The 27,197-nt window shown below is 29.4% G+C and overlaps 1 protein-coding gene across 1 annotated transcript in view; it reads right to left on the reverse strand.

Annotated features, from left to right (window-relative positions):
* Positions 1-27,197, reverse strand: part of muskelin (muskelin 1) — a 90,128-nt gene that overhangs the window by 30,641 nt on the left and 32,290 nt on the right. Inside the window, exons 9-15 of the mRNA XM_067265977.1 lie at positions 21,679-21,741; positions 10,436-10,548; positions 6,154-6,267; positions 2,305-2,462; positions 1,704-1,875; positions 1,130-1,250; positions 961-1,028 (exon numbers count right to left, since the gene is read on the reverse strand). Coding sequence (XP_067122078.1) covers positions 961-1,028; positions 1,130-1,250; positions 1,704-1,875; positions 2,305-2,462; positions 6,154-6,267; positions 10,436-10,548; positions 21,679-21,741 — 809 coding nt within the window. The remainder of the gene's footprint in view (positions 1-960; positions 1,029-1,129; positions 1,251-1,703; positions 1,876-2,304; positions 2,463-6,153; positions 6,268-10,435; positions 10,549-21,678; positions 21,742-27,197) is intronic.

Consider the following 27,197-nt stretch of genomic DNA (forward strand, 5'->3'; position numbering starts at 1 on the left):
TATCAGTAAACCAGTAACATTTTGGAAATTTACTGTATTGTTGTTAATAAAAAAGTTGACAAATTTGCAACCCCTAATGCCAACCTGCACTACAAAGCCATCACTTTAAAACTGTGTCTTTCCAAAATGCTTTAAGGAATGACATCAGATTCCAAACCATCTACATACCAATACTCTTCAAGAATCAGTTAATTATATATACAAAATTTATCTTAGTAATTTCTAATTAGTTATATATCTGTGCTCAAATAAAAAGCAAATAGATGATTGATATTCAGTTCTACACAATCAATCAATCTATTTGGCTATAAACTATTTTTAGCCTAATTATGCACAAAGATCTATAGACATATTGATAATACATATTCATTGAAAAGTCAATATATCATCATAATGTAATGAATAATCATAATCATCTAATAATTAGCATAAACAATTCTTGTAGCAATTTGTCAGTTATTACAATTATCAATGTTCAGAGAAATAAAAACAGTTGCTTGACATTTAATTACCAATTATAGACAACTGTATTATAAAGCAAATATATTATTACAAATGAATCCCAAATGAGACTCCATGATCCATCATATTCTATAATGTATAAGTATGATCTTTTATATGGTACATATTTTGAACTAAAGTTTATAGCACATAGTTCAAAATACATACTATATATAGAAACATATTAAAAAATTACAGAATAAGAGAATAATACTACAATTAATGTAGAAACTAATTCAACTTCAAAAGACTATATCCAGTAATAATTACAAAAATATGTTTTATTCTTATGTGTGCATTTTAAATGCAACTTTTATAATAACCTGTTGCTATACATAGTCTTATGAAGTGGAGCTTGAAATTCCTCTGACTTTTAGATAATGTATAATCTGTTTCTATATTAATTTTATGTGCATGTTAAGTGATGAAAAATAGTATTTTTCATTTTAGATTACTTACAGAAAGAACATGAATTTCATTTAAATCAGGATCAATTGTTGCTCTTTGTGTAAATCCTGCAGCAGGCACTACAAAGCATTAATTAGATATTAATAAATTTAAAATTATGATTGTATTACATATTTCAAAAAACAGAATAATATAATTTCTGTACTTATTAATATGTTACCTTCAGATTGTGTTCCATCACATATAATTTCAACTTCATCAGAATCAACATTATATGTAAAAAAATCACTTAAATATTCTTTTGACCTTTGTCCAGCAAATATATACAGTAATCTTGATTTCTGAAAAATTGTAAAAAATTTCTAGCAAATTATAATTTATGTTGTTGTTATTTATACATTCATAAAAAATAACACTATATCCTGAATATTTTTAACATTAAATACTAATATTTCTGTGTATGTAGTGTCTACTTGGACCTTGTTTATTAATAGGACTTATTATTGGTGTAGTTTCTGATTAGCAAAGAGAGGAGATCTTAGTCAAAAGTCAAAACAAAATATCTTTATTTTCAGGTAAAAATAAAAATATTTTATTTTGACTAAGTTCTCCTCTCTTTTCTAATCAGAAACTATATCAGTATAATAAGTCCTATTAATAAACAAGGTCCAAGTAGACAGTATATACACAGAAATATAGAAATTAGTAAATCAGTAAGGACATAGAGGTAAAAAGAACTAAATACTAATAATATGATAAAAGATTCTAAATGTAAAAATTCTAAAATAACTCACTTCATGAAATAACATTGAATGACCAATGCGAGATTTTATTTCTTGAGGGCCTAAATTAACATTCGAAGAATCATCTCTTAATTTATGCCAGGTATTAGTTGGTACATGATATGCATATAATCCACTAAATGATGGTTCTGTACATAACCTATCATCTACTGTTGCCAAATTACTGAAATAGAATATTTCATTTTTTAATATTGAATTTATTTTGTAAAATTTATAGTTATCTTGAATTCCATAAAATTATAATAATCATGTAATACAAACAACATAGCAAATACTGAATTTTATTGATTATAAATGCAAATTAACAGTGATTTCTTATCATCATCCTTTATGGATGATGATAAGAAATCACTGTTAAAGTTAATCAAAACCAATAAATCTGTAGTTTAAATATTAATTAGCAAATTTAATTGACACATGTAAGAAGGCATTTTAAATTCTTAAAACTTTTAATTAAAATTTAGTACAGCTTAGTTATAGAACAGCAGTATAAAATACAAAAACTGTGTTAATGAAAAGTTTTGTATTTTAAAGAATTATATTATTTTAATACAATTAAATAGATAAAACAATAAAATTAAGTAATTTTTACCTATTTAAAATTCTCCCGCCAAAAACATATATAGTATTTTTACCAATGTCCATACACATTTGATGATCAAATATTAGTTTTGGTCCACCCATTGCTGCAGTGTCATCTGTTATTTGTGTCCATTTATTAGTATCTATATCATAAACGTGAAAATCACTCTGAAATTAAAACAATAAAATAAATTAAGTATTTAAAAAATTAATTGTCTTTAGTTTTTTAAATTAATTCAATAATTTTAAAAAATTTAATTAATTTGTACAATACTTGTTATTAAATTATGTAATTGTTGTCTATTATAGAATTAATTACTTAATTTAGAATTATAAGACTAATGTTGTCTTAATTTTCCATGTTTAGAAAATATATAAGATATTGTGTAATGATACTCTTATAACTAATAATTGTCATAGTAATATTTGAGGAGTCAAATAGGAGGTCATTGTATTACCCCCTCTGTAACAGGAAACTAATCCTTTAGTTGATTTATTAAAAAGTTTATAGGTATTAAATGAATTTGTCTAAGTTTGTCTTCAAATCTATAACTTTTTTCTATTGTTAAAAATAAAATATGATCTTAAAATTTCATATTTCAATTTTATATTCTTATAGGAACAGTATAAGAAAGTTTTTTAAAAATTAATGACTTGAACAAGAACAAAGTACTAACAAAAAATTAAGAAAAAGTTACTCAAAAGAAGTTTTATAAAAAGATAAATGCTAATAAACATGAAAGTGGACACTTTTTATACTAATCACTATACATTTAAAAACTAAACATAAAGAGAAAAATGAAAAAATAAGTAACACGCAACAATTTCAAATAATGATCTAAAATTTAATTTATGAAAAAACAATTTTAAGTTTTTTAATTCTGTGGAAATATAAAACTTTAAGAAATAAATAGCAATTAATTAGTGGCTATGGTAATTAATTGTGATACTTTAGACTACTTAAATTGCAAGTAGCTTTTCATATTTTCTTTTCAGTTTCAAAATGAAAACATAATGACTGTTAACAAGATCTGATTGATAAGGTCTCCAATTTTTATAAAATTATAGAAAATAGGTTTTGGAAGAGTTAGAATATAACATAACAAAAATCTACTTTGTTAGAGTTCACTCTAAATATCAGTTTACTGAAGCACTTTTGTCAGTGCCACCTGACAATAGGTTTGGTTAACCAAAAGTACTTGGAAAAACTGATACTTAGAGAGAACTCCAACAAAACAGATTCTTATTATATTTTAAAGGATTTTGCAGTTATTTTTCATTATTATGATAGAATAATATAACCAACCTTATATAGTAGTAAAATTTATTTCTGGATGCTTTTATAAAGAGGTCTAAATCTATTATATAATACATACAATAAAAACTATTTCATTTGTTTTCGTCTGAAATTTTGTATATATGTTTCTAATAATAATAAGACAGTAAACCTTAAAATTTTTTCTAATAGAAATACTTTTCTATTTCTAAATTTAAAAGTAATTATTACATAAAAAGATCTTACAGAAATCCAACTGAATATAGAACTAAACTATTAAGCTAAGCAATTCTTAAAATAAAGTTTTTTTTTTATAAAAAAATAAAAATTAAATAATATCCTATTAGGGGGAAGTAACTTATGGGCCCACATCAGAAATACAAACATGTGGTTTTCTTCTAAAACCAACTTGTTACTTTGTTAGATTCAAACTATGTAATGTTATTTTCCTTCAGTAATGCAACATTTTGTTGTTCAATGCTACTTATAAAATCTCTAGGCACCACGTGCCCCAACAGATAAATCAGCGAAAGAATAATTAATGTTAATACATACAAATGCATTAATACATTTTTTATAACAATCAAGAAGTGTCAATGTATAATACATAGTTCCATATTGTTCTAATCAGATAATGCCAGTAACCAAACTAGAAACATATGAAATAACATATTTCACTTTCTTACTGTAGATAAAATCATTTTTTATTCTTTATAAAACATTTAATTATTTTTAATAAAATATCAGGTCAGTCCATAAGTTCATGCATATTTTTACCTACAAAAAAAGCAGCCAAAAATTTTAATTAAATTTTATTTCAATCTATAATGTATTCACCATTATTTTGTACAATTTCTTGCCATCTTGATGGTAGCTTTTTAATCCTGTCTTCATAAAATGATTTCAGTTTTGAATCAAAATATTCAAAAATAGCCTTTTTTACATTGCTCTCATTCTCAAAAGTTTTCCCTTTTAAAAAATTCTGCAAACTGCAAAAAAGATGATAATCACTGGAAGCAATATCTGGCAAATAAGGTGGATGAGGTAAAATTTCCCAGTTGTAGCTTTCAAGTTTCTGTACAGTTATTTTTGCAGCGTGTGGTCTGGCATTGTTATGCTGCAAGAGAACCTGCTTTCTGTTTACTAACAACAGTCGATTTTTTTTCAATTTTTCATTTAAACGCTCTAATTGCTCACAATACATTTGAGCTGTAATTGTTTGATTAAGTTCTAACAGCTCAAAGTGAATTACACCTGACATATCCCACCAAACAGACAAAAGAATTTTTTTTGGATGCAACCCACTTTTTGCAGTCGGTTTTGGCTGCTTGTCGCGATCCATCCATTGTCTTTTTCTCATCACATTATTATAGAGGATCCATTTTTCGTCTCCAGTAACCAGCCTACCAAGAAAAGGTTCTAAAGCAATACAGGATAAAAGAGACGTGCAAATGTCTACACACTGCTATCTGTTAGCTATTGACAGTTCATGTGGTATCCATTTTCCTAGCTTTGAAACTTTTCTGATTTGTTGTAGGTGTCTATGAACAGTTCCATGGGATGAATTTAAATGTTCCACAATTTTATAAACTGTTAAAGATGGTTCTGCTTCAACTACTGCAGAGAGAGCATCATCATCAAAGTCAACAGGTCTTCCAGTACGAGCCTTATCCTCCACACTAAAATCATTGTTTCTAAATCTTTCAAACCACTTCTGCGCAGTCCTTGCACTAATTACAATTTGATTATGTACAGTATTTATTTTTTTGGCTGCATTTGTAGCATTCTCACCACTTAAAAAGCATAAAACATGTCTTTTATCTTCATCGGTTACTTCCATTTTAACGAAAATAAACAACTGAAATGTTTACAATTTTAAACAGTATTATATGAATGAGATCCAATTTAACACTTCAGTATAAAATTATCACATTAGACTGACATGTTTAACAGCAAAACAAGATTTTTCTCAAGGTCATAAAAATGCACATGGACTTATGGACTGACGTGGATAGATTTATATAAAAAAACATAACTCCAAGTAAAAAAATAAAATTTTGTTTAAAAAATTAATTTAATAACTTTCATTTTACTTCTTATATTCATTATTTAATTTCAAGAATTAATATTGTTATAAACTTAAATGAATAGCAATTTAAATAATACTTATGTAAGAACATAAGAACAATTATTTTACTTTAATTGTAATTGTAAGATGTAGTTCAAATGTAACATTATTATAAACATGAGATAGCTAGCAATAATTATCAAGTAAACGCAATATATTTAAAATTGATAATAAAATAAAGCATATGTTTTTCACCAATATCTTTACTATAATATAATCGATAAGAATAAGAACAAATTAGTTATTACAAAAAAATGAAAAACATTATAGTATATGAAATTAAAATTTATTATTTAATGTTATAAAATATAAACAAAATTAAATATAAGAAAATAAATAATTTTTAATGATATTTTTCCACGTGCTGATTATAAAATAATGAATACAGACACAAAAATATAACATTTTTAAAAATTAACCTATAATGACTAATGTTTTTGTAAAAGTTTTCATACCTTTAAATTTTCTGGAGTTCTCATTGTTGAATCTAAATACTTTCCCAATGTAAATATTTTCTTTCTTTCAGAATCAAGGCACATTTTATGGCAGGATCTTGGACTGGGCCCATTCTTCAAAATATAATTAATAAAAATTTAATTATTTATAAATATTCTTTAAAAAATACTTTAAAGACTTATTAAGCAAAATACAATGGTTACAGTAGCTATACCCCTGTAAAATTGTTAGAGTAAAAAAAATCCTAAATCATAACAGCAGCATTTATAGGCCTATGAAACTTTTACTTCAATGTTTTTAATTTAATTTTTTAAAATTAACACTTTAAAAATATAATAGTTTATTACAAAAAATTTATCTAAACCTACTAATCTAGTAGTCTTAAATCAAAGAGTATGGAATAGTGCTGACAAAATCCAGAAATTCTTTAAATTTAAAACTGTTTTACCAAAGGTTTTGGTAAAAAGAATTTTAAATATCAGATGCCAAACCAGTTTAAAAACTACTTTGAATTTAGTAGAATTAGTGTTTTATATTGTATTTTACTAGTATTAATAAAGTACTACAATAAATTTTTGTCAAGAGTACTGGTATGCCTGTATCATGTATTGTTCCTGCCAAAAGGAAGTCTGTTTCTTCAATGTTGGTGTAATGGAGTCTAATTATTTAATAAACAGTATTTAAAAACTTTATCATTTTAAAATTAATTCACTTTAATTTTTACATTGATTTTAATTTTGAAATGTAAGTGTGAGCAATGTAATGCATCGCATTGTTTTAAAAAAGTCAAGGATGATATATTGGTGGCATATATAAATTGTAATGTTACACTAAAATTTTTTGTAGTGCATCAGTTATGTGGAAGCATCTTAAATCTAAGCATATTTTACTGCCAATAAAAAGTCAAAATGGCAATTAAACACAATGATACCATAGTAATTATACAAATTTCATTGTTTGTTAAAAACCAGTTTTGAAAACTGCATTTTGGTTTTTCTAAAACCACAGTTTACCAAAAATTGGTTTTGTTGCCATCACTAGTACAGAAACTGAAATCATTATATAAAATGTCAGTTTTGAACATGTGAAAATTATGATTTCTAAGATCTAATGAGAGAGAAATATAATGAAAAAATAATATACTACAAAGAACACCTTTTTTCATGTTTATTATATTTAATCATTTGTGATAATGAGGAAATTATTCACTCTCTATTCATAATTAATTAACTTATGAATTTTAATTACTTAACAATCAGATATTTGATGAAAACATATTTAATAAAAATAAATTCTGTGAAATAAATACTGGGAATTGTTAAATAAACTACAAAATATTGGTTTAATTATCTGAATTTATTTTTTTGCCTTCAAAATAGGCCCTGTTTGATGCAATACACTTCTGCAAGCAAACAATTCAGTCATCAAAACATTTCTTATAAGTGCTTTCCCATATGGCCTGCAGCTCCCTCTGCAAATTTTGTTTTATTTCTTCAATTAACTCAACATTTTCCACAGTGGTAATTTCAGTTTGGGAAAGAGGAAAAAGTCACATGGGGCCATATCTGGTGAATACAGTACTTGGTCAATGACATTCATTGTGTTTTTGGTTAAGAATTTACATACAAGGGTCAATGTTTGAGACGGCACATTATCGTGATGAAACATCCAAGAATTGTTCTTCCACAAATCTGGCCTTTTCCAGTGAACATTCTCAAACACCTCGTAATGCCCAGGTAATACTGTTTGTTGACTGTTTGTCTCTCTGAAAGAAATTCCAAGTGGACAACACCATGACAGGCAAAGAAAACAGTCAACATGACTGATTTTTGTGCGACTTTGTCATGGTTTTTTTTATTTTGACATGGCTCGTTCTCAAAGTGCCATTCCAAAGCTTGTTGTCTGGTTTGCATGTCAAACTCATAAACCCACATCTCATCACCTGTTATGATGCATTTCATGAACATGAGGTCCAAACTGGCTCGTTCAAGCATGTCTTCAGCAACATTTTTCTGATGCTCTTTTTGAAGAAAATTCAGCTCCTTTGGAACAAGTTGTGCTGCAACACATCCCATGCCCAAAATATCCACTAAAACGGTGCAAATAATTCATGAGACATGCTTAGATTCTGAGCCATCTCCCTCAAGCTTGCATGATGATTTTCCATCATCATTTCCTTCACTTTGTTGATGTTTTCCTCAGTTGAAGATGTTGAAAGTCCAGCACTACAAGGCAAGTCTTCCACAATTTCTCGGCCATCTTTAAATGCTTTGTACCACTCGTATGCACATGTTTTGAATAAAGCTGACTCACTGTAGACATTCTGCAACATTTTCAATGCCTCAGCACAAGAAATTTTTGTTGGCAACACAAAATTTTAGACAAACTCTGTTCAATATTTTTGTCCATTTTGAAAATTGCAAAGCACACTTCACATTCAATGACAAAACCAACAGTTGTAAATAAACTGGTTGATAGATGGCACTACAAATTTACATGACAAAATTACACACACTAGTAGCAAAAAGTTAGTTTTCATATCTTTTACACAGGCTTTTGATATGGACAATTCCCAGTATTTATTTGATAGAATGAATATGTAATCAAAAAATTAATAAAAAGTTAAAATTATAAAAAGTTTTTGTCATTTCAGATTTGAAACACACTTAATAAAATAATAATCAGTAGCATTATAAATTTATACTAAAGAAGAATTATCCATTTAGCATAAATCTGAGAAACAAACCATAATTGAATAATTGAAAATTACATTTTAATGTTTATTGATTTCTGAAAAAAGTTAATTCTTCCTGATATAATTTTTTTGCCAATAAATCAAGAAATTTTACAAACAAAATTTTGTTTGTTCTTGTTTCATTACTACAAACAATGAAAATAATTTGACAAGTATAAAATTTTTAATATAATTGTATGCAAATAACAAATAATACAGGTTGATTCAAATATACTTACCAAGTTTAATACTTTATTTCCATTGAATGATGAAGTTTAAATCCTTATTCATATACTCAAATTAGCATTCAAAGAAATTTATATTACAATGTATTTAATATATTTCCCCTCAAATCCAATGACCTTTGCATCATGAAAAGATTATGAAAAAATTGTATATTTTCCAAATCTAAATCATTAGGACTTTTTCATAGAAAGATCTTGAGGTAGAGTTTACTGAAAGACTTTAAAAAAGCTTAAGTCATTAGTGTGATATCTTCACTACTCTAAGAATCATTCTTTAAGGAAGATATCAAACTTTAAAATAAGATTGAACTTGAGGTTGAGAACAAATATACTGAACACACAATAATATGACTTGAAATTTCATGAGTTTAATGATATTTAATTAAAATTAGTAAATCTTGTCATTCAGTTAAGTTGCCTGGCTCATATAAGCTTATAGCATGAAGAAATTCAATTGATTAACTGTTATAAATATACTAAATCTTATTTTATTTATAGCATAATGGAATCAATCATTAACTGCTCAACCAATAGTTACAAATTAAAAAAAAAAATATTATAAGAAAAACATAGGTTGAAATTATAACAATATCAGTAAAAATTATCCATCTTTTCTTTAGGAGTAAATTGCAAAGTACTATATAGTTGGATAGATAATAAGATATATCTGAAGACTGAAGATATTATTTTAGTTAAATATAATAAATTTATACTAATAAAGAATTGACTATATTTATTCTAAAACTATAAATTCTTGTAAATAATATGTTCAAATGTTTATATAATTTATTTGAAACTGTTTTAACTACAATGTTTTATTATAAAATAACAAAAAACAATTAGAGGTGTTATCAACTTTTCAATTTAATACAGTAGAGTCTTGTTTTCAAGGAATTGATATATATGGGTTCATGTTTTTGTGAATGGTGAATAGTTATGTCTAACTCTTGAATGTATATGGGTAATTCTGACTATTAATGCATATGCTGACTATTATGAAATTCATTGCAGAGCAGAAATAATGGTATAAAAATTAATAGTAGTTTCAGCAAATATACTTCTTATCCATATAGCAAATCAAGATAAAAGCAAATAAAAACTTGTTCCATTTGTATTAAATTTTTTACTTTCATAGTAATGAAAATTGTGTGGAAATGCCAACTCATACTTATACTCATAATAGTCTTTCTGAATTTGAAAAATTTATTTCATATGTATGTAATTTTAAAAAATACATTAGATTTTGAATATTTAATTAAATTCATTTGAAAATACAGCATTTCAATTCAGTATAATATTTACCTCATTTTGTGTATCACGTGATAAACAAGTCCATTCTCCAGAAGGTATATGGTAAGACCAAAGATCAGCTAAATCTTGCATTCCATCCCATCCACCAAATAAATATATCATTTCTACAAAAATATTGAATCAGTAATTATCAAAAACAAATTTTTTAAAGTTTATAGTTAATAGTTTATATATATATATAAACTATTAAATAGCTATTTTCATATTTAATATAAAAATACACATCAATTATCAAAAATATTTTAAACATTTTTTTTTATTAAATACAGAGATCCTATTCAAATTTTTGTTTTAAATTCTATGAATTTTCCTGACTTCCCCTGACAAACTTTGTACAAATTCCCTGACCCTCACTTCCCTTACAGTATGGCACATTGACAAAATAAGACAGCATTTGACTTACTATGCACATATGCTATTGCTGCTCTAACTTTTTAATTAGTTATTTTTTCTAATTAAAGCTATAGATATTTTTATAATTGCCAAATTATTAAAAATTTTATTAAATTAAAGAACTTTATTACATTATTAATCCACAATCACAAATCTACATGGCTTTGAGAAAAAGAAAAAAGTAATTATTTATTTATTATTCATTAAAAATCCTGTATAATTCATGTACAAGTATATATTTATTAAATTTATCTCTTAATAAATTTCCTGAACTTTATAAAATACTAATAAACTGGAAAAAATCAGAAATTACTTTGTTAAGCAATCAAAGTTATTAATCATTTTTTGTACTTTAAATTTTTCAGTAAATTTTGGGTCTTGAAATTATTATGAACCCCCTTTCCATAAGTTGCATTGAACCACATTACTTCTTGCTGCCTGAAGACAGCTACACTTAACCAAGCAAAAAACTGTCAGCAAAAAATCAAGGAGACAAATTCCCCGACTTTTCTGACTTTTTGACAAATTTCTTGACTTTCCATGACTTTTTCCAAACACTAATGAAAATCCCCGATTCTTCCTGACTTTCAAGTGCATAGGAATCCTGTACACAACTTCTTTTATGATAAATAAAAAAACAAAAATTCCTCAATGCAAATATTTTTAAGTCTAATGCTCATAAAAATTTTATCTATTAATAGTGTATATTAAAATCATAAAATTACATGTTTAATATTGGGTTTATTATAACAAGTTATCAAATTACTATATACATATATTTGATCTATATATATGTTATGGACAAAGTGATTAATCAGGCATTATGAATAATGACCAAAAAGGGCACACAGTGTGATAAATATTGATTCATTTATCAAATTGACCGGTCATTATGAATATTGCTACCACCTAGTCGGGCAAAGTGATAATAATACGTTGCACAGTGATCATCCGACATACGCTAGCCAATCGGCACTCAGTCACGTGTGCGTATCGTGTTTAGTACCGAATTTTACATTTGATTAAAAAAAACTCCACTTATTTCATTTAGAAATATTTATTTTTTGTGAATTATTTCAAAGTACTATTAACTGATATTCTTCCTGTAAGTTAGAAGTAACTTCCATTTTTGACTCTCACTTTTTCTATCATTAACAAATATGCTGATTTTGTAAAAATTTAATTGTTTTCATCTTTTTCTGCTATTAATTCATTTAATCAGTTGTTCATGTCACTTAATGATTCTACCATGATCGTTACTTTTGCCAAAGAAAAAAGATTAACTACTGGTCACATAAATTTAAAATTCGGTACTAAATGCAATACGAATGCACAACTAAGATGTAAGTTCTGATTGGCTAGCGTATGTCAGATGATCACTCCTCAATGTATTATTATCACTTTGCCCAACTAGGTGGTAGTAGTATTCATAATGACCTGTCAATTTGATAAATTATTGAAATTTATTACAATGTCCGATTTTGTTGGTCATTATTCATAATGCCCGTATTAATCACTTTGTCCATAACATATATATAGATCAAATATATGTATATATGTGTATATGTATATGTATATGTATATATATATATATTATATTTAGAAATTTATGAAAGTAATTTTTATAAATATGATATATATATATATATCATATTTATTATTTAATATATATCATATTTATAAAAATTACTTTCATAAATTTCTAAATATCAACAGTCATAAAATAACCACAAATATTTTTTTTACATATATATACAGTAGAGCATCGATTATCCGACCCCCGATTAACCGACTTATCGGTTAACCAACTGCGTTCTAGTCGGCAAATTCAAATGTCCGCTAGTGATGTGGTGCTACAATATTTGGTTATGTCTTGGCTACTTTAATATTATTTTTGTTAAATTTTTGCATGTTTTCACTGGCAGCACTGGCTCGACCATGAAAGGGAGGCTAGTATTTAAACCAGGCCTAATACACTATACTAATAATGTATTTTTTCATACTTTTCGGTTATCCGGCTTTTCAGTTATCCAACCAACCCCAGTCCCCAATTAAGTTGGATAATCGATGCTCTACTGTATATAGATTTAATGATATGAATATATAATAATATCTGAAGTAAAAACTAATAATACTTGTCTTCCTTCTTCCTTTCGGAGACACAATGTAGTGACGTGGATTTAAAAAACACTGGGCGAATTTTTCATCCTTTTATTTAGTTGGAACGCTTTTTTTTATACATTACGCGTTTTGGGCCGATGCCCCTCTTCAGTCAACTAAACAGTAAAAACATTTTTTACATAAGAAATGGCTATAGACATATATTTACAATAAATGCCACGACTGCATACATAGCTAATTTTTGGAGGACATTACCTTCTAAATCTTGGTGGTAAGAGCTTGTATACTATCAAAAGGTGGACCGTACCTCATTCAGAAGCATAGACAAAGTGCGAATAGTCCAAGGGCACGGATCTATGCAGTCATGCCCTTGATCACGGATCAAGGGCGCGACTGCATACATAGCAATTAGCTATGTATGCAGTCGCGGCATTTATTGTAAATATATGTCTATAGCCATTTCTTATGTAAAAAATGTTTTTACTGTTTAGTTGGCTGAAGAGGGGCATCGGCCCGAAACGCATAATGTATAAAAAAAAAAGCATTCCAACTAAATAAAAGGATGAAAAATTCGCCCAGTGTTTTTTAAATCCACGTCACTACATTGTGTCTCCAAAAGGAAGGAGGAAGAAAGAAAATACAAAACACAGTTTCATCAAGATAGAACTAATAATACTTGGTTTAATTATTTTTTAAATATAATTAATTTTTAATATTACATAAAAAAAAACCAAACATTATTAAATTGATGTTAATTCTATGCATAACAGAATTGCAATACTACAAATAGATAGCATACATCAGGGTTTTCCAACAGGGTCAGTATTTGTAAACTTAGGGGGTCAATAAAACTTTGTAAATATAAAAATCTTATTTAAAAATATTAATAATTTTATGCAGTTTTTGCTTTCAAATAAATGTAGGATACTGCCTTTTAAAAATTATGTAGAAGACTGTTGCATATATAATTATATATTATAATATTATGTAATAAGTAATACTAGCAGATGAGCATGGCATTGCTTGGACAAAAAGTAACGATAGCAAAGATTATTATTATTAGATTATAGCAGATCTTACACATTTTCATTGAGTGAAAGAATTAGGTCCCCCCTCTTTTGAGACTAAGTAGAAAATTTTTAGATATCTGCTTACCACACTGGTATAACAATAATTAAGACTCACTGCAACCACTAACCAGTGCATAGTACCACTAAGTGATGAATAATAGGCCTAAACGTTTTCGTAACTCTTTCTGGGTTCTTCTTCAGGTTTATTATATTTGAAAAATAAGCTGAATCTTCCAGAATCATTCATAAATATAAATTCAAACATAAAATTGAACATTAAGACAAAGAGTTTGAATAAAGCAAACTTATGCACAGGCACTCCCATGTCAACTTTATATATGTGGAACACTAAACATAGTTGAGAATTTTTAGAAAGGTCTAAAAATATGTTCGATTTCCCACATAAATGCAAAAAAGGCATCTAAAATAGTACAGTAGAAGCCAAGTTCTTTGGGGTAATCCTTAACTCTCTCTCTCTCTCTCTCTCTCTCTCTCTCTCTCTCTCTCTCTCTCTCTCTCTCCCTGCGGTGGGAATTTCGAAAAATCCCTTCTTAATGTGCATTCTCATGGCATACCCTATTAAAACGCAATCAAAAAACACAAAAAACTGCAACTAAAATAGTATAATAGAAGCCGAGTTCCTCATGGTAAGCCTTAATCCTGTCCCTCTCCCCCATGGGAGAGATTTCGAAAAATCCCTTCTTAGTGTACGTACCCTAACTGTGTACCAAATTTCAACTTTCAACTCCAAACCGTTTGGGCTCTGCCCTTATTATCATCATTATCAACCCATCTCGATTATATTATAAGATTGAATTAATATTTACTCTTTTCTAAACTGTACTTTTATAAAATACTCATATATGTTTTAATGCAGTATATATAACTTTATTCTAACATTTTTGATCGTTTTAAATGATCATATTCAGAAAAAACATTCCAATAAGAACAAATACCTAACTGTTTTTAGAATGTTTTTTTAAAAGCTCTTATCATTAACAAAAATAATTCCATAAATAATCAAAATAAATACTGCAATAAAATAAAACAAAACAGCATTAAAATAAACCAAAATACATCAGTAAATAAATAAAATAATCTTTAAACATCAATCATTAGTGCTATGCAGCAAAACTTTCCATGCTCCCAAAATAAACATATGTCTTGTCCCAAAAACGGCCTTGCTGTTTTTGGGACAAGACTATGTCTCGGAGACTCACTACTAAGCGGGATCACTTCGACACTCATGGTGGGTCTCGTTCTCATTCTCCAATCATCTTTGGTATTGCTGGTCTTGAGCATAATCATTCAAACTTTGCCAGCCACAGCCACAACCATGAGGCTTTCCACAATGCATTTTCATTGAAATTAACCTATCGAATGTTGAAATTTCTCTCCGTTGCATGATGCCCCAGGTTGAATTTTTGTCAATGTGAAAATTTCCCATTTTTGAAAAAAATAATGGTGGCTATTGTATTGTTTGCACAATTATTTTTTTATTTTGCACAAATGAAATATATATATATATATTAATAAATGTAATAAGAAAAAATAATTCTATTTTAGAAGTTAGTTTTATTATAAAATTATAATGATGCACCATCTAGTTTTAAAAAGTTCCGATGATGAAATGAGATATCTCTGGTCAATCGGTCAAGGTTAACACGTGGTGACCAGAAATATGTGGGGAATAACACAGGACAGGTAAATGGGTTTTTTTCAAAGATTTGTTTGTCAAAATTTGATTTAGCAATATTCGCTTTTTGAACTTCCCAATGCATGTGTTTGTCAAAATTCAATTTCACAATATTCGTATTTCCAACTTACCAACGAGCAACACATGCGCAAATCTCGCACTAATGCCTGTTTGTAGAAAGTGTCGCCATTTTGTAGTTCATTGTGTTTCAGTTCTCGGTCCCCTGACTACCTACAAGTCTGGTTTTTTTTTATGCGCACATGATTTGGGCACCTAATACTCTGTGCCAAATTTCAACTCCTGACTCCTGTACTCCTTCATACCTCTAAGCTGATAAGACAGCAGTAGTACGATTTTATAAACAAGACATAGTCTTGTCAATTACATTAACATCCTTAAAACTAATTGCCTGCTCCTTCGACGTAGCCTTGTAGACTGCGAGACTTTTGCATATTTTATTTGCTGTTTCTTCTGTGCTCTTTGTATTATTTTAGCATTCTTCCAAAGAACAGAAACCGATTGGGGTCAGCCAGTACATACATCACTAATGCTGTGCTATAGTTAAATTTATTGATGTCATTTTTGTTTCTTGATTCTTGCTGTTAACAATCTCCTAGTAGCCCCCTAAATAACATAATTCCTTTTTTTCTTCTGCTGTCCATTATGGGGATTATGTAAACTCCTGGAAGGTAAAATGGATCTATCAGCTCTTTGTCATTACGCAGTAACCTATACATTGTAGAATTCCTTTTAAATGTTATCTTTCTCTCTGTAAATTTATTTAACTTTTTGTATATATTATAGAGGGGAGCCCTATATTCCAAAACAAGAGGCAAGTAATATTAATTTTATCATTGGTTAAGATAATCTCTCCCCCTGAAATGCATGATAGAAGCTGTAAAATATGTTCTTAAGTATGTACCACTACCAAAAATGGAATGTGAAAAGGAGAAAATGAAAATCCCAGAAACAAAACAAGCTATAAAAGGACTTGATGAGATGCAGAAAGATATTTTCAGATGGAAGGCAATGTTTAAACATGAAGATGCACAAAGATCGATACATAATCCAACATGGAAGATGATAAAAGAAAGCAAAGGATGGCTAGCAAGAAATAATGTAGTCTTAACACAGCAGACAAAATCCAAGGATTTGGTTATACTAAAAAGACCTACATATAATAAACTACTAAAGGAATAATCAGCTTAACACAATGCACAATTGCATAACCGAATATAATTGACAAGCTGCAAATGAGAGTTGAAAAGATAACACAATGCTAGCAAGAAAACTAAGGCTGACAAAGGTAGTGATGTCATCTCCAGCTACACTTAGACTCTTTGGGTTTGCAAAAATACACAAACCAGAAAAATCCATAATTCATAATTAATAAAGACACTTCTCCAACAATAAACCTAGAACGTGCACTTAACATCTTCATAAATGAGAATATGTCATCGCATAAATAAACCATCAGAAGACCCTTAAAACTAATCAAGAAATTGCAACAGCTTCAACTGTACAAAGAAGAATATATCACAGTGCTTGATTTAAAGGACTTGTACCTATCTATAAACCATGTTTTCACCACCTACGAGATTTCCTGGTGGGAAAGATCAGGATCTCAACAAAACTGTTTCCACAAATACTGGAGTTAGCACACATTGTTACATTTTTCTGAAAATTTATTTAAGAAGTGCTCCAATTGACTGCAAAAAGGTGACTGGCAAACAGTCAGTCAAAACTTTTAATATATAATAATAACACATAAATATAATAATAATAATGATGACATCAGCAACATAATAATAATGAAACAGTCAGTCAAAACTTTTTTAAAGTTTTGACTGACTGTTTCATTATTATTATTATGTTGCTGATGTCATACTCAGCTGATTCCGGTGCCAAGTGCTATGCTGAACTAAAGTCAAAGCATAACTATCCAAACAAGTGTAACATTAAGCTGTGTTATTACGAGGGTTATTTTTTTTCAACCTCCACTAATGCATGAAAAAAATTGGAAGCATGTGAGACAGGGACAGGATGCACCCCTAGTGAGTAGTATATTCCCTCACCACTTAGTGTTGTGCCAAGCTATTTTAGACATTTGCTACTCTGCAGTAAACACGTAAACATGATGCTGCCAATCTAGTGTCCTGCCAACCATGAAGTACGAGCAGTAATTCAATTTCTACAGGCCGAAGAGCTGAATGGAGGTGAAATTCATCGAAGGATGTATAATGTGTATGGTGAGAACCTCATGAGCTACAGATGTGTGTGTGAATGGTGCAGGAATTTCAAACAAAGATGTGATGTTTATGATGAGGGCATCAAGGGAGAAAGTGTGTAATGACCGACGATTTGGTGGACTAAGTGGATCAATTGGTGCAAGAAAGGCATCAGTTCATGATTCCTGAGCTCAGTGAAAAGTTTCCTCAAATTTCAAGGTTCACACTGTATACTGCTGACTGACAGTGTTAAAGGTTGGCTAAATGGCCTGGTGGCAACATTCTTCAACATGGGTATACAGAAGCTGGTGTCATGGTATGATGTCTGCCTGAATCGAGAAGGCAATTATGTGGAAAAAGGAAAAATAGGTGAAGACTGTAACTACCTTCTACAAATAAAGTAGTTTTGTTCTTCATTCTTGTATTTTTATTCTGGGTCAGTGGAAGTAAAAAAAAAGTAACCCTCGTAGTACATGTGTGAACATCTAGAAACTTCCTAACAATGTGACATGTGTTCAATATTTCAACTTTCTGTAGTGTTTTTAATAAGGTTTAATGTTTCTAGACTTTTATATAGTGTATGTGGTATAACACCAGTGTAAGGTATGGAATCGCCAAGACGCGCGATTCCCACCTGTTTGTTATAACGAACTGTCATAACGGAAAAGTCGTTAGGATCGGCCGTTGGAAACGACCGTTAGGAACTTCCGTGGGAAGAACCGTTAAGTTTCGAATCGTCAACCATCGGACGATTGGCCGGCGGGAAGTGACCGTTGGCGGCCGTTGCGGGAACATTCAAATTTGATTGGAGCAGGGTTCGAACGCCGTCGACTATTTAAGTTCGTATCGCGATCGGCTGGGATGGTGTGATCGTATCGGAGGTGATCGGATCGGATCGGATCAAGGGAGATCGTCGTTATCGAGGTGCTAACTAACTCTCTCGTTGGAAGTTACGTGTTTGTGTATGAACTTGTTCCTGACTCGGAGGTTTTGTTAATTACAAGTCTGTTTGTTCGTAAGGAGTTCTTTCGACGAATTTGTACGGGAATAGTCGGTTGTCGTTGGATTATTGTTTGTGCATAATTAATTGTAACTCTAATTTGGATTATTTTGTACATTTACTGTAAATATAAAATTTGTGTTTTTTCGTCAAACCGACTGAGTGGTTATTTTGAACATTACTACCAGTAAAAGAGAAGACAACAAGTTCAATAAATACACAATAAACATTGTTCTTCCAGCAATCCAAATGAAAGTTATATTTAGCCCTAGCCCTAGTTAGGGCTAGTACAACTTTTTTGTATAACTTAGCCAGCGTATCCTGTACTGATTAAAATTACCTTTTTCTCAATACCAGAAAGAAGATAATTTTAATCAGTACAGGCTATGCTGGTTAAGTTATACAAAAAATCGGTACTAGTCCTAACTAGGGCTAGGGGCTAAATATAACATATAATAAATACCTTATTTATTCTCCACATCTGTCTTATAACTTGATCGAGTGGAGTGTACTTGTTGATTTTTTTTCAGAGTGAGCAATTTTTATGTTATGAGTGTTTGGAACAGAGATGTCTATTATATAAGCAATCTTACTGCATTCGTCAATGAGAGTGATGTCAGGTCTATTGTGATGAATTGTTTTATCTGTAATTGTGGCTCTGTCATAGTACATTTTGTATATGTCATTTTCTAATGCTGGCTATTCAGTATATTTGTAGTATGGTAACTGAATGTTTAATAATCTATGCTTCTCTGCAAGTTCTTGGTGTATTATATTTGCTACTTGATTATGCTTATGTAAATAGTCTGTCTGTGCTAAGAGCTTGCAAACAGGTGATATTTATTGTTTCTGGCAGAATGTGGCATTTTCTGCTAGTCATTTGTGAGTGATGTATCCTTCAGGATGTGTTTTCTGTAGTTTTTAGTGTTTTTGACCTGATCTTGAATGGCAACCATAAAACCTTCAGTCTCTCCAAACAGGCAGCCTCTAGTCAGCCAGTAGTTTGACATAGTTTTGTCAACATAGCCCTGAGCTTGGTCATAGGCATGCCTGCCACGAAGTGCCTTTAGCAGCCATGACTGCTTAATGATGTCTATGTTATTTGTGTGTTGAGCTATGTCCAGGTGCTCAGAGTGTAAGTTTGAAAGTGTGTGGTTACTGTCTGCCAGAGTTATAGCTTTATGTAATCTTGATGTTTCTAGTTTTTCTGTGGAAAAACTCTCACACTGTCAGATTATTATTATTATTTTTTTTTCCTTGAAAAATGCAACCATATTTTTATTAAAATAAAAATATATCTGTAAAAAATATGAAAAATAAAGGAAAATGTCTATAAAATGATAATAAAACTTTTATTTAGCTATTTAATCAAGACAATTCAGAGAAAATTTTTAAATACACTATACTGATTTACAAATTTTCTGTTTGAAGGATGAGTGAATATTTCATTTTAATTTGAGCTGACAAAAAATCTCATCCATTAAATAATGTCAAAAAGAGTTTTGAAATAAAAACAATTTTCTTTTTTTAGTTATTTTTAAAGCTTTTGTGAACTAGGACTTGTTATACTGAGGGTTAACAAGTCCTAGTTCAAAAAAACGTCCAAAATGGACAAAAGTATAATGTAAGTAATTAAGGATAAGAAGCACATATAAACAAAAATCTTACAATTATTTTAAGATTTACACAAAAATATTTTCAATTAACATGACAATTTCAATTCTTCAACAATTACCTAGCAAAATATTTTCTGCTTTTGATGAAAATATAAAAACCATTTCATGATAAAATTTATATGACCATGAAAAGCATATATAATTATCAGAACAAATTACAGATAACCTCCGTATAACATGGCATGTCTATAGCACGGATTCACTCTTAACACAGTTCAAGAATTGGGACTATCCCCGTATAACATGGTACTTTTATAGCACAGATTCACTCTGACATGGCTCGAGAATTGGGTAAAACCCTCGTACAACATGAAATGTAATAAAAACTATTAAAAGAAAACTTTATCTAATTTGAAAATAGGGAAATCCCCATTCAATAAACGTGATAAAGCTTTTAAGTGCGAAAGATACCTAAGTTGACATTTTTCGTACTATCAGATTTTCATGCATAATTTTCGTGAACTATTAGTAATTAAGTACAGTATGTAAATTTTCTTTTCCCACCTTCTGTCAATACATGTGGTCCTTATCAAAACTTATCTCATGTTGCCAGATCTCAACGCTTCTGCTTTTAGTGTTGCCAGATGTTTTTCCCTTATTCCATACTTGCTTTATTCTGTCACCAGTTTTTAAGCATTAAACTGTTGGGACCGTTACATAGATTAAAAATTTTCGGTTAATAGTGCTTAGTGATGACGACGAAAACATTGTTTAATTTATATTAATATGTATCACTTCTAACGAAAATTTTAATAAAGATATTTATCTTAATTATGAAAATATAATAGCATGTTTTTTAATTTTTGGAACCTAACCCCCTTTTCATACTAGTTCTTTTGTTTCGTATAACATGGATTCGCATAACATGGCAATTTTTTGGAACATAACTCCCGTGTTATATGGGGTTACCTGTATTACAAAGAACTCTAAAAATTTAAAATATCAAAATAATAAGACAATTTTATTCAAGATAAAATTATTCTACTTAAATTTAGTAATCACAGAACAAAATTCAAATTTTATAATTTACTATTATGATTAATTCCTTACCTGTGTAAACATCAATACACATTTGATGGCCCCCTCTCATTCCTGGCCGATTTTCAATAACACCTAAAAATTTTAATTACATGTTTTTATTGTTTCACATCAAATCTTTATTATTAAAATTAAGATTTTTAATTAATAAGTTTTGGCTTGTTTATATAATTTATATATACAGTCAAACCTGTTTTTGTGCAAGGGATAGAGACCGCATAAAAGAAAATGCATTAAAAAAAAAATCGCACGAGACTTCACGAGTGGCTATAAAAAATAGTTTTCGCAACACAATTAAAAAAATATTTTTTTTTGTGCAGTGAATAGGGACCGCATAAAAAAAGTCTCACGTAGAAAATAACTCGAAACCGTATGAAATAACTAGGAATTGCTTTTTTAACTCCTTGGGCCTTTTTCTGCAACACCTAATGGAGAAAAAAATCCTCTAAGAATTTTAATTTTTATATTAATTAATTATTTCCACTTAAATAGGAATCTAACATTAAAAAGTTAAAAATAATCATTAAATAATGATTTTATTTGATAAATATAGCTGCAGGAAGTGTTATTTCATTTAACAAGGCGTGAAATTTCACACCTGCAGTCTAAAGCTGGAGGGGAGCTAACTTACTGCATCTGTTCAAATATAACATAATATTTATGGTTTTTATGCTATTAAAATAAGAGAGGACCGAAATAAACGTATGAGAAAAAATTTTTCTGAATAAAAAATGAAAAAACCTGCTGATGTCATCGAAAACAACCAATAGAGTTTTTAAAAATTTTACAGGAGTCAATTATATTCCAATTTGATTGAAATTTTCAATATACCGCACAAAACAAATCGCACAAATAAAAATCGCACAGAAAAAGACCGCACAAAAACAGGTTTGACTGTATATAGTTTTCTGCAATAATACATACATCATATAATTCAACTAAAAGAGTAATGATCATTATCACTTTCACATTCCAAATGGTGATGTTTTTGTCAAAATGTGGGGATGTTTTCCTATCACAGCTTAGAACCATTGATTCATATAGAACACTCCCTAAACAGTACAAGCTATCTTAACATTGTTACTGACCATGTGCACCCATGAGTGTCACTGTCCTCTCCAGGGACAAGTACACTTTCATCAGAATAATGCTTTTTGCTATCAACTGTTTTTTGTATGGTTTCATGAGCATGACTAAGAGTTTGATGAACTGGAATGGCAATTGCAATCTCCAGGCCTTAATTCTATTGAGCATCTTTGGAATGCCAGAAGAGCTATCCAAACTAGAAAGGAGTAACATGCCAATATGCAACATTTGCACACTGCTATCATGAAGGAATGGTTAAGAATGTAAAACAATCTGTAAAACAATTTCAGAAACTTACAGTCACTATCCCAATGAATTTAAGCTAGAGGTGACCAACAAATATTAGGTACAAGTACCTAATAAAGTGGCTACTCAGTGTATATAAAATAAAACCTATCTAAAATGAAATCTGAACAAAATGGAAACCTACCTAAATAGAAAAAACTTCAGAATGAAGCAATTTTCTTTGTTAAATTTTACTATAAGCCAAAACTCTGTCCAACATGGAAATGGAAGAGGGTTTTAGGTATAAAGAACATAACCTAACCTGAATAAAGTAAAAAATTAAGATTTCATATGTAAAAAAATATATAAAATCACTTCTAGGTATAACGTTCACCACAGATTATGACTAACTGTATTCCAAGAACAATTTCAAACCTTGTCAGAAAAACAAAAGTCATATGATGAATATATAAAAGAACTCCATGGAATGGAATATATGGATACAAGGCATTTGCTAATATTAGTCTTCCTTAGAATCCACCAAAGACAGAATCAAGAACTTTCAAGATTTAAATGAGTTTCCTAGAATTAAGTTCTTCAGAACAAGTAACAAATATAATTCATTGAAAACAATAAGAATAAAGCAAGCACATGCTGCCAATTTGCCTTGTGCAGAGTTGTTAGTAACTAACTAGAGCTGAGTATTCAAGAAAAAGTTTATTAACATTGTTGGTAATTACAGAAATTGAAATTAACAATTAATCAGAGTATCAAAAGTCCTGAGAAGTCAGATAACAGAATAACTTGATCTCTGCATTACTGTAACACAATTAAAATTTCCAACAGCAGAAGAAGACACTAATTTTTGATTCTTGAATTAGTTTCTTGTCATATGAGCTCATAATGATCACATCCAAGAACATTTTATAATCAAATAGTTTTCAATGTTTTTATTCAAATACTCCCAGTTTTGATTACCTAGTAATAAAATGTTTCTTATTTATGTAATAAAAGTGATTTTACTCTAAAAATGACATTTATGAATGACATTTATCTGGTATAGTTTAAAGATAAAAAAACTAAAGCTTGTTCAAAATGGAAATAAGAAATTTTGATATGTTAAGATTCCAGTTTACACAGGTTTTAGTGCATATTTTTTTACCAGTCTAATCATTCTTGCATACAGGGTTCTTACTTAAATTTTTATTTTGAATTCCCTGACTTTCTCTGACCAACTTTGTCCAAATTCCCTGACCCTCACATTTACAGTGTGGAATATCGATATAATAAAACAGCATTTACAGTGAACATTGAGTACATCTATCCCTCTTTTGCACAGTTGATATGTTTTAAAGACTGCCACATTAAAAAAAATACAGTACATACATCCTGTAGAAAAATGTTTGATAGAATCCACAACTTCAATGCAATGAAAAAATAAGCAATTTACAAAAATAACATGAGCTTTTTATTTTATCATCATTTATCATTATTATTTGTATGTAAATCTAGTAAATACAAGGTAGCATGAAATCAACAAACAGTATTCTTTGATATACAAATAGTACTGTACTGTGCTTAAAACGAACTCTTGACTTAGAAACACACAATTTTAAAACCAATCTTCCAACAAAAAGAGTAACTTTTTTTAAACAGCAACATAATTTTAACAAAAAGTTAAATTAAAAAAGTTTTAAATAAAGCATTTTTTTCTACATAAAAAAATGTGTAAAAAAAAGAATTAGTTTTGTCAATCACATTATTTCAAAATTGCATAAAAATAGATTGCATATAAAGAGGGATAGGTGTAAGTTTATACTATAGCTTCTCTAACAAATGCATCTAATTTATTGTAAAATATTTTCATTTTTTTTACAAAATGGACAATCAAAATACAGAGAAACTTCTTAGTATTAATTCTCTTTTTTTCAAAATACAGATAATTAGAAAATAAAAAATTAATTACAATTCACAAAACACAAGAACTATTATATTAATGTAGGTTTAGCTTTTTCTCCTCGAGTGTATTTATTTTCATTTCAATCTCTTTTTCTTCCATTCCATGATCTTTTCTTAACATTTTCTTGTTATTTTAAATCCTTAAGTTGTTGTGTAAGTTTTCTTTCTTCTTCAGCCCTCAATGCCTGCTGCTTCTGAATATTTTTTTTCTGTTGCAGAGATGTGATATATCGCTGTCTAGATCCTCTGACTGTTATTGTCATTTTCTGGCCTATATTTATTTGATCAATAACACCCGCAAAATGGATCCTATCATAAACTAAGCATTGAGCAACTAAACTTTCTTCCTTAAGATTTTCACTCAACAGTGATTTGTTAACTGAGAAACCACTCTCAACACTTGGATTCCCATGTGAGAAAGAGAAATTTTGATAATAGACCATAGATCTTGCAGTTGCTTATCATCCTTCATAATGTCACAATAAAATGTGTCCAGACCATCATCATCACTACTTTCAGATATGAAGTCCTCAAACTTTGTAGAATAGGGTTTTATAGACACTTTATTGCAGAATATATCATACTGTTCTTTTGCTTTGACAGCACATTTCTCATCAATCCTGTTTGTATCATGTAGAACCTCCAGTAAAACATTGAAATACAATTTTCCAACGTTTGGATTGCATTTTAATAATTTCTGGGTCTAAGCTGCTCAAACCCTTCATACATTTGTACTTGACAGGTCCCGTCTCAATAATCTTTTGTGTCATCACTTTCAGCACATTTCAACAATCTCCTAGAAAACACAGAATATCTTTGTCCCTTACTTTCAATTCTTTTAAAACCTTTTTTTCTCCAAAACCAAGATCCAAATTCTTCAGATGTACCAAGTTAAATCTATTTTTAGAAACTGCTTGTTGGTGACCCTGTCATTTTTCACAAACTTTCTCATCAGGTTCATTAATAATTGAACAACTGTTTTAAAAAGATAGGGTGCAAAAAGTTAGTCGCTCTGAAATCGGGTGAGAAAGCTCTCTCTTTGTGAACATATTGATCAAAAAAACAAAAGTTTAACTTTAATAAAGGGATCACTGAGTGCCTGTCTCAAGAATGTAACCATGTTGCTATCTTTCAACTTTGTACTGTTGTTTATGTATGTCTTCACAGATTCAACAAATTCTGCTGCACGTTCTAAGCACTCTCCATTCTCCAACCACCTTGTTGAACCAAACTTTTTGGGAAATAATCTGCTTCCACTTATAGCAATGTATTCAGCATGCTGAGTGGGTGAGTTTTTTAGCAAATAGTACAAATTCTGTAGAAGTGGTAACAAATTCCAATCTACTACTTTAAAACCAGCTTTTGCAGCACCATGGACTACATGTAAACCACATGTTCCCATTCTCACAAATGATTTACCAACATTCTGTGTCTCCATGTGATCTTCTAATTTATTCAGAAAACTTATGTTTACATTTGGTCTGTCCAAACAGATATGAAAAATTTTTGCTAGATCAAGTTGAATGTCTGAAAGGCCATTGAGAAATGCAGAGAAGATCATCTGCTGTACTATGATCCAGAAGGACACTATTTAAATATCTAGCTATAATCTTATCTTTACTCTTGTCCCAGTATTTTATCAATATCCATTTGAGTTCTTTGAGCAACTTTGTTTAGTTTATCTGAACCCAATTGAAATTGTGTGGCTATAGCACTGTCAGAGAACATTTTTTGAAAATGTTTTAATATCAGAGCATGAATTGAGTGACATCTTTCTCTTTAAAACTGCCAATGCCCAAGTTATCTCTGCTTTTACTACATCATCTTTAATCACAAAAGGTGTCAATATGCTGCTAAGAAATGTTGATTTGGTGAGAGACTGTTCATTAGTGATTTTAGGCCTATCTTCCACAACAGAAGCCGTTTAACACGTATTTTGTTGACTATTAGAAGAGTTTGAATTTGTTAGGGTTAAAAATCTTATCAGTGAAGTTTGTTCCGACTTCAATCTTTTTATTTCAACATGACTAGAACTATTTGCATGTGATACTAATGCATGCTTTCTCATATTACTTAATGAGAAAACTTTACAACAAATGCAACAAAATGCTTTTGTATCATCTTTTACAGTTCCTAACCAGGAATTGAAATCTAGATGAATAGCTGGATCAGCCATTGGAGATTAAACCTCATTTGTTTCTGTGCCGTATAATTTAAGAATGTAGAAAAACACAAACCCTGTATATAAACAAAATTCTCTT

Source organism: Centruroides vittatus, unplaced genomic scaffold, assembly GCF_030686945.1.
Source record: "Centruroides vittatus isolate TY-2023 unplaced genomic scaffold, ASM3068694v2 contig_2574, whole genome shotgun sequence".
Lineage (NCBI taxonomy): Eukaryota > Metazoa > Arthropoda > Arachnida > Scorpiones > Buthidae > Centruroides > Centruroides vittatus.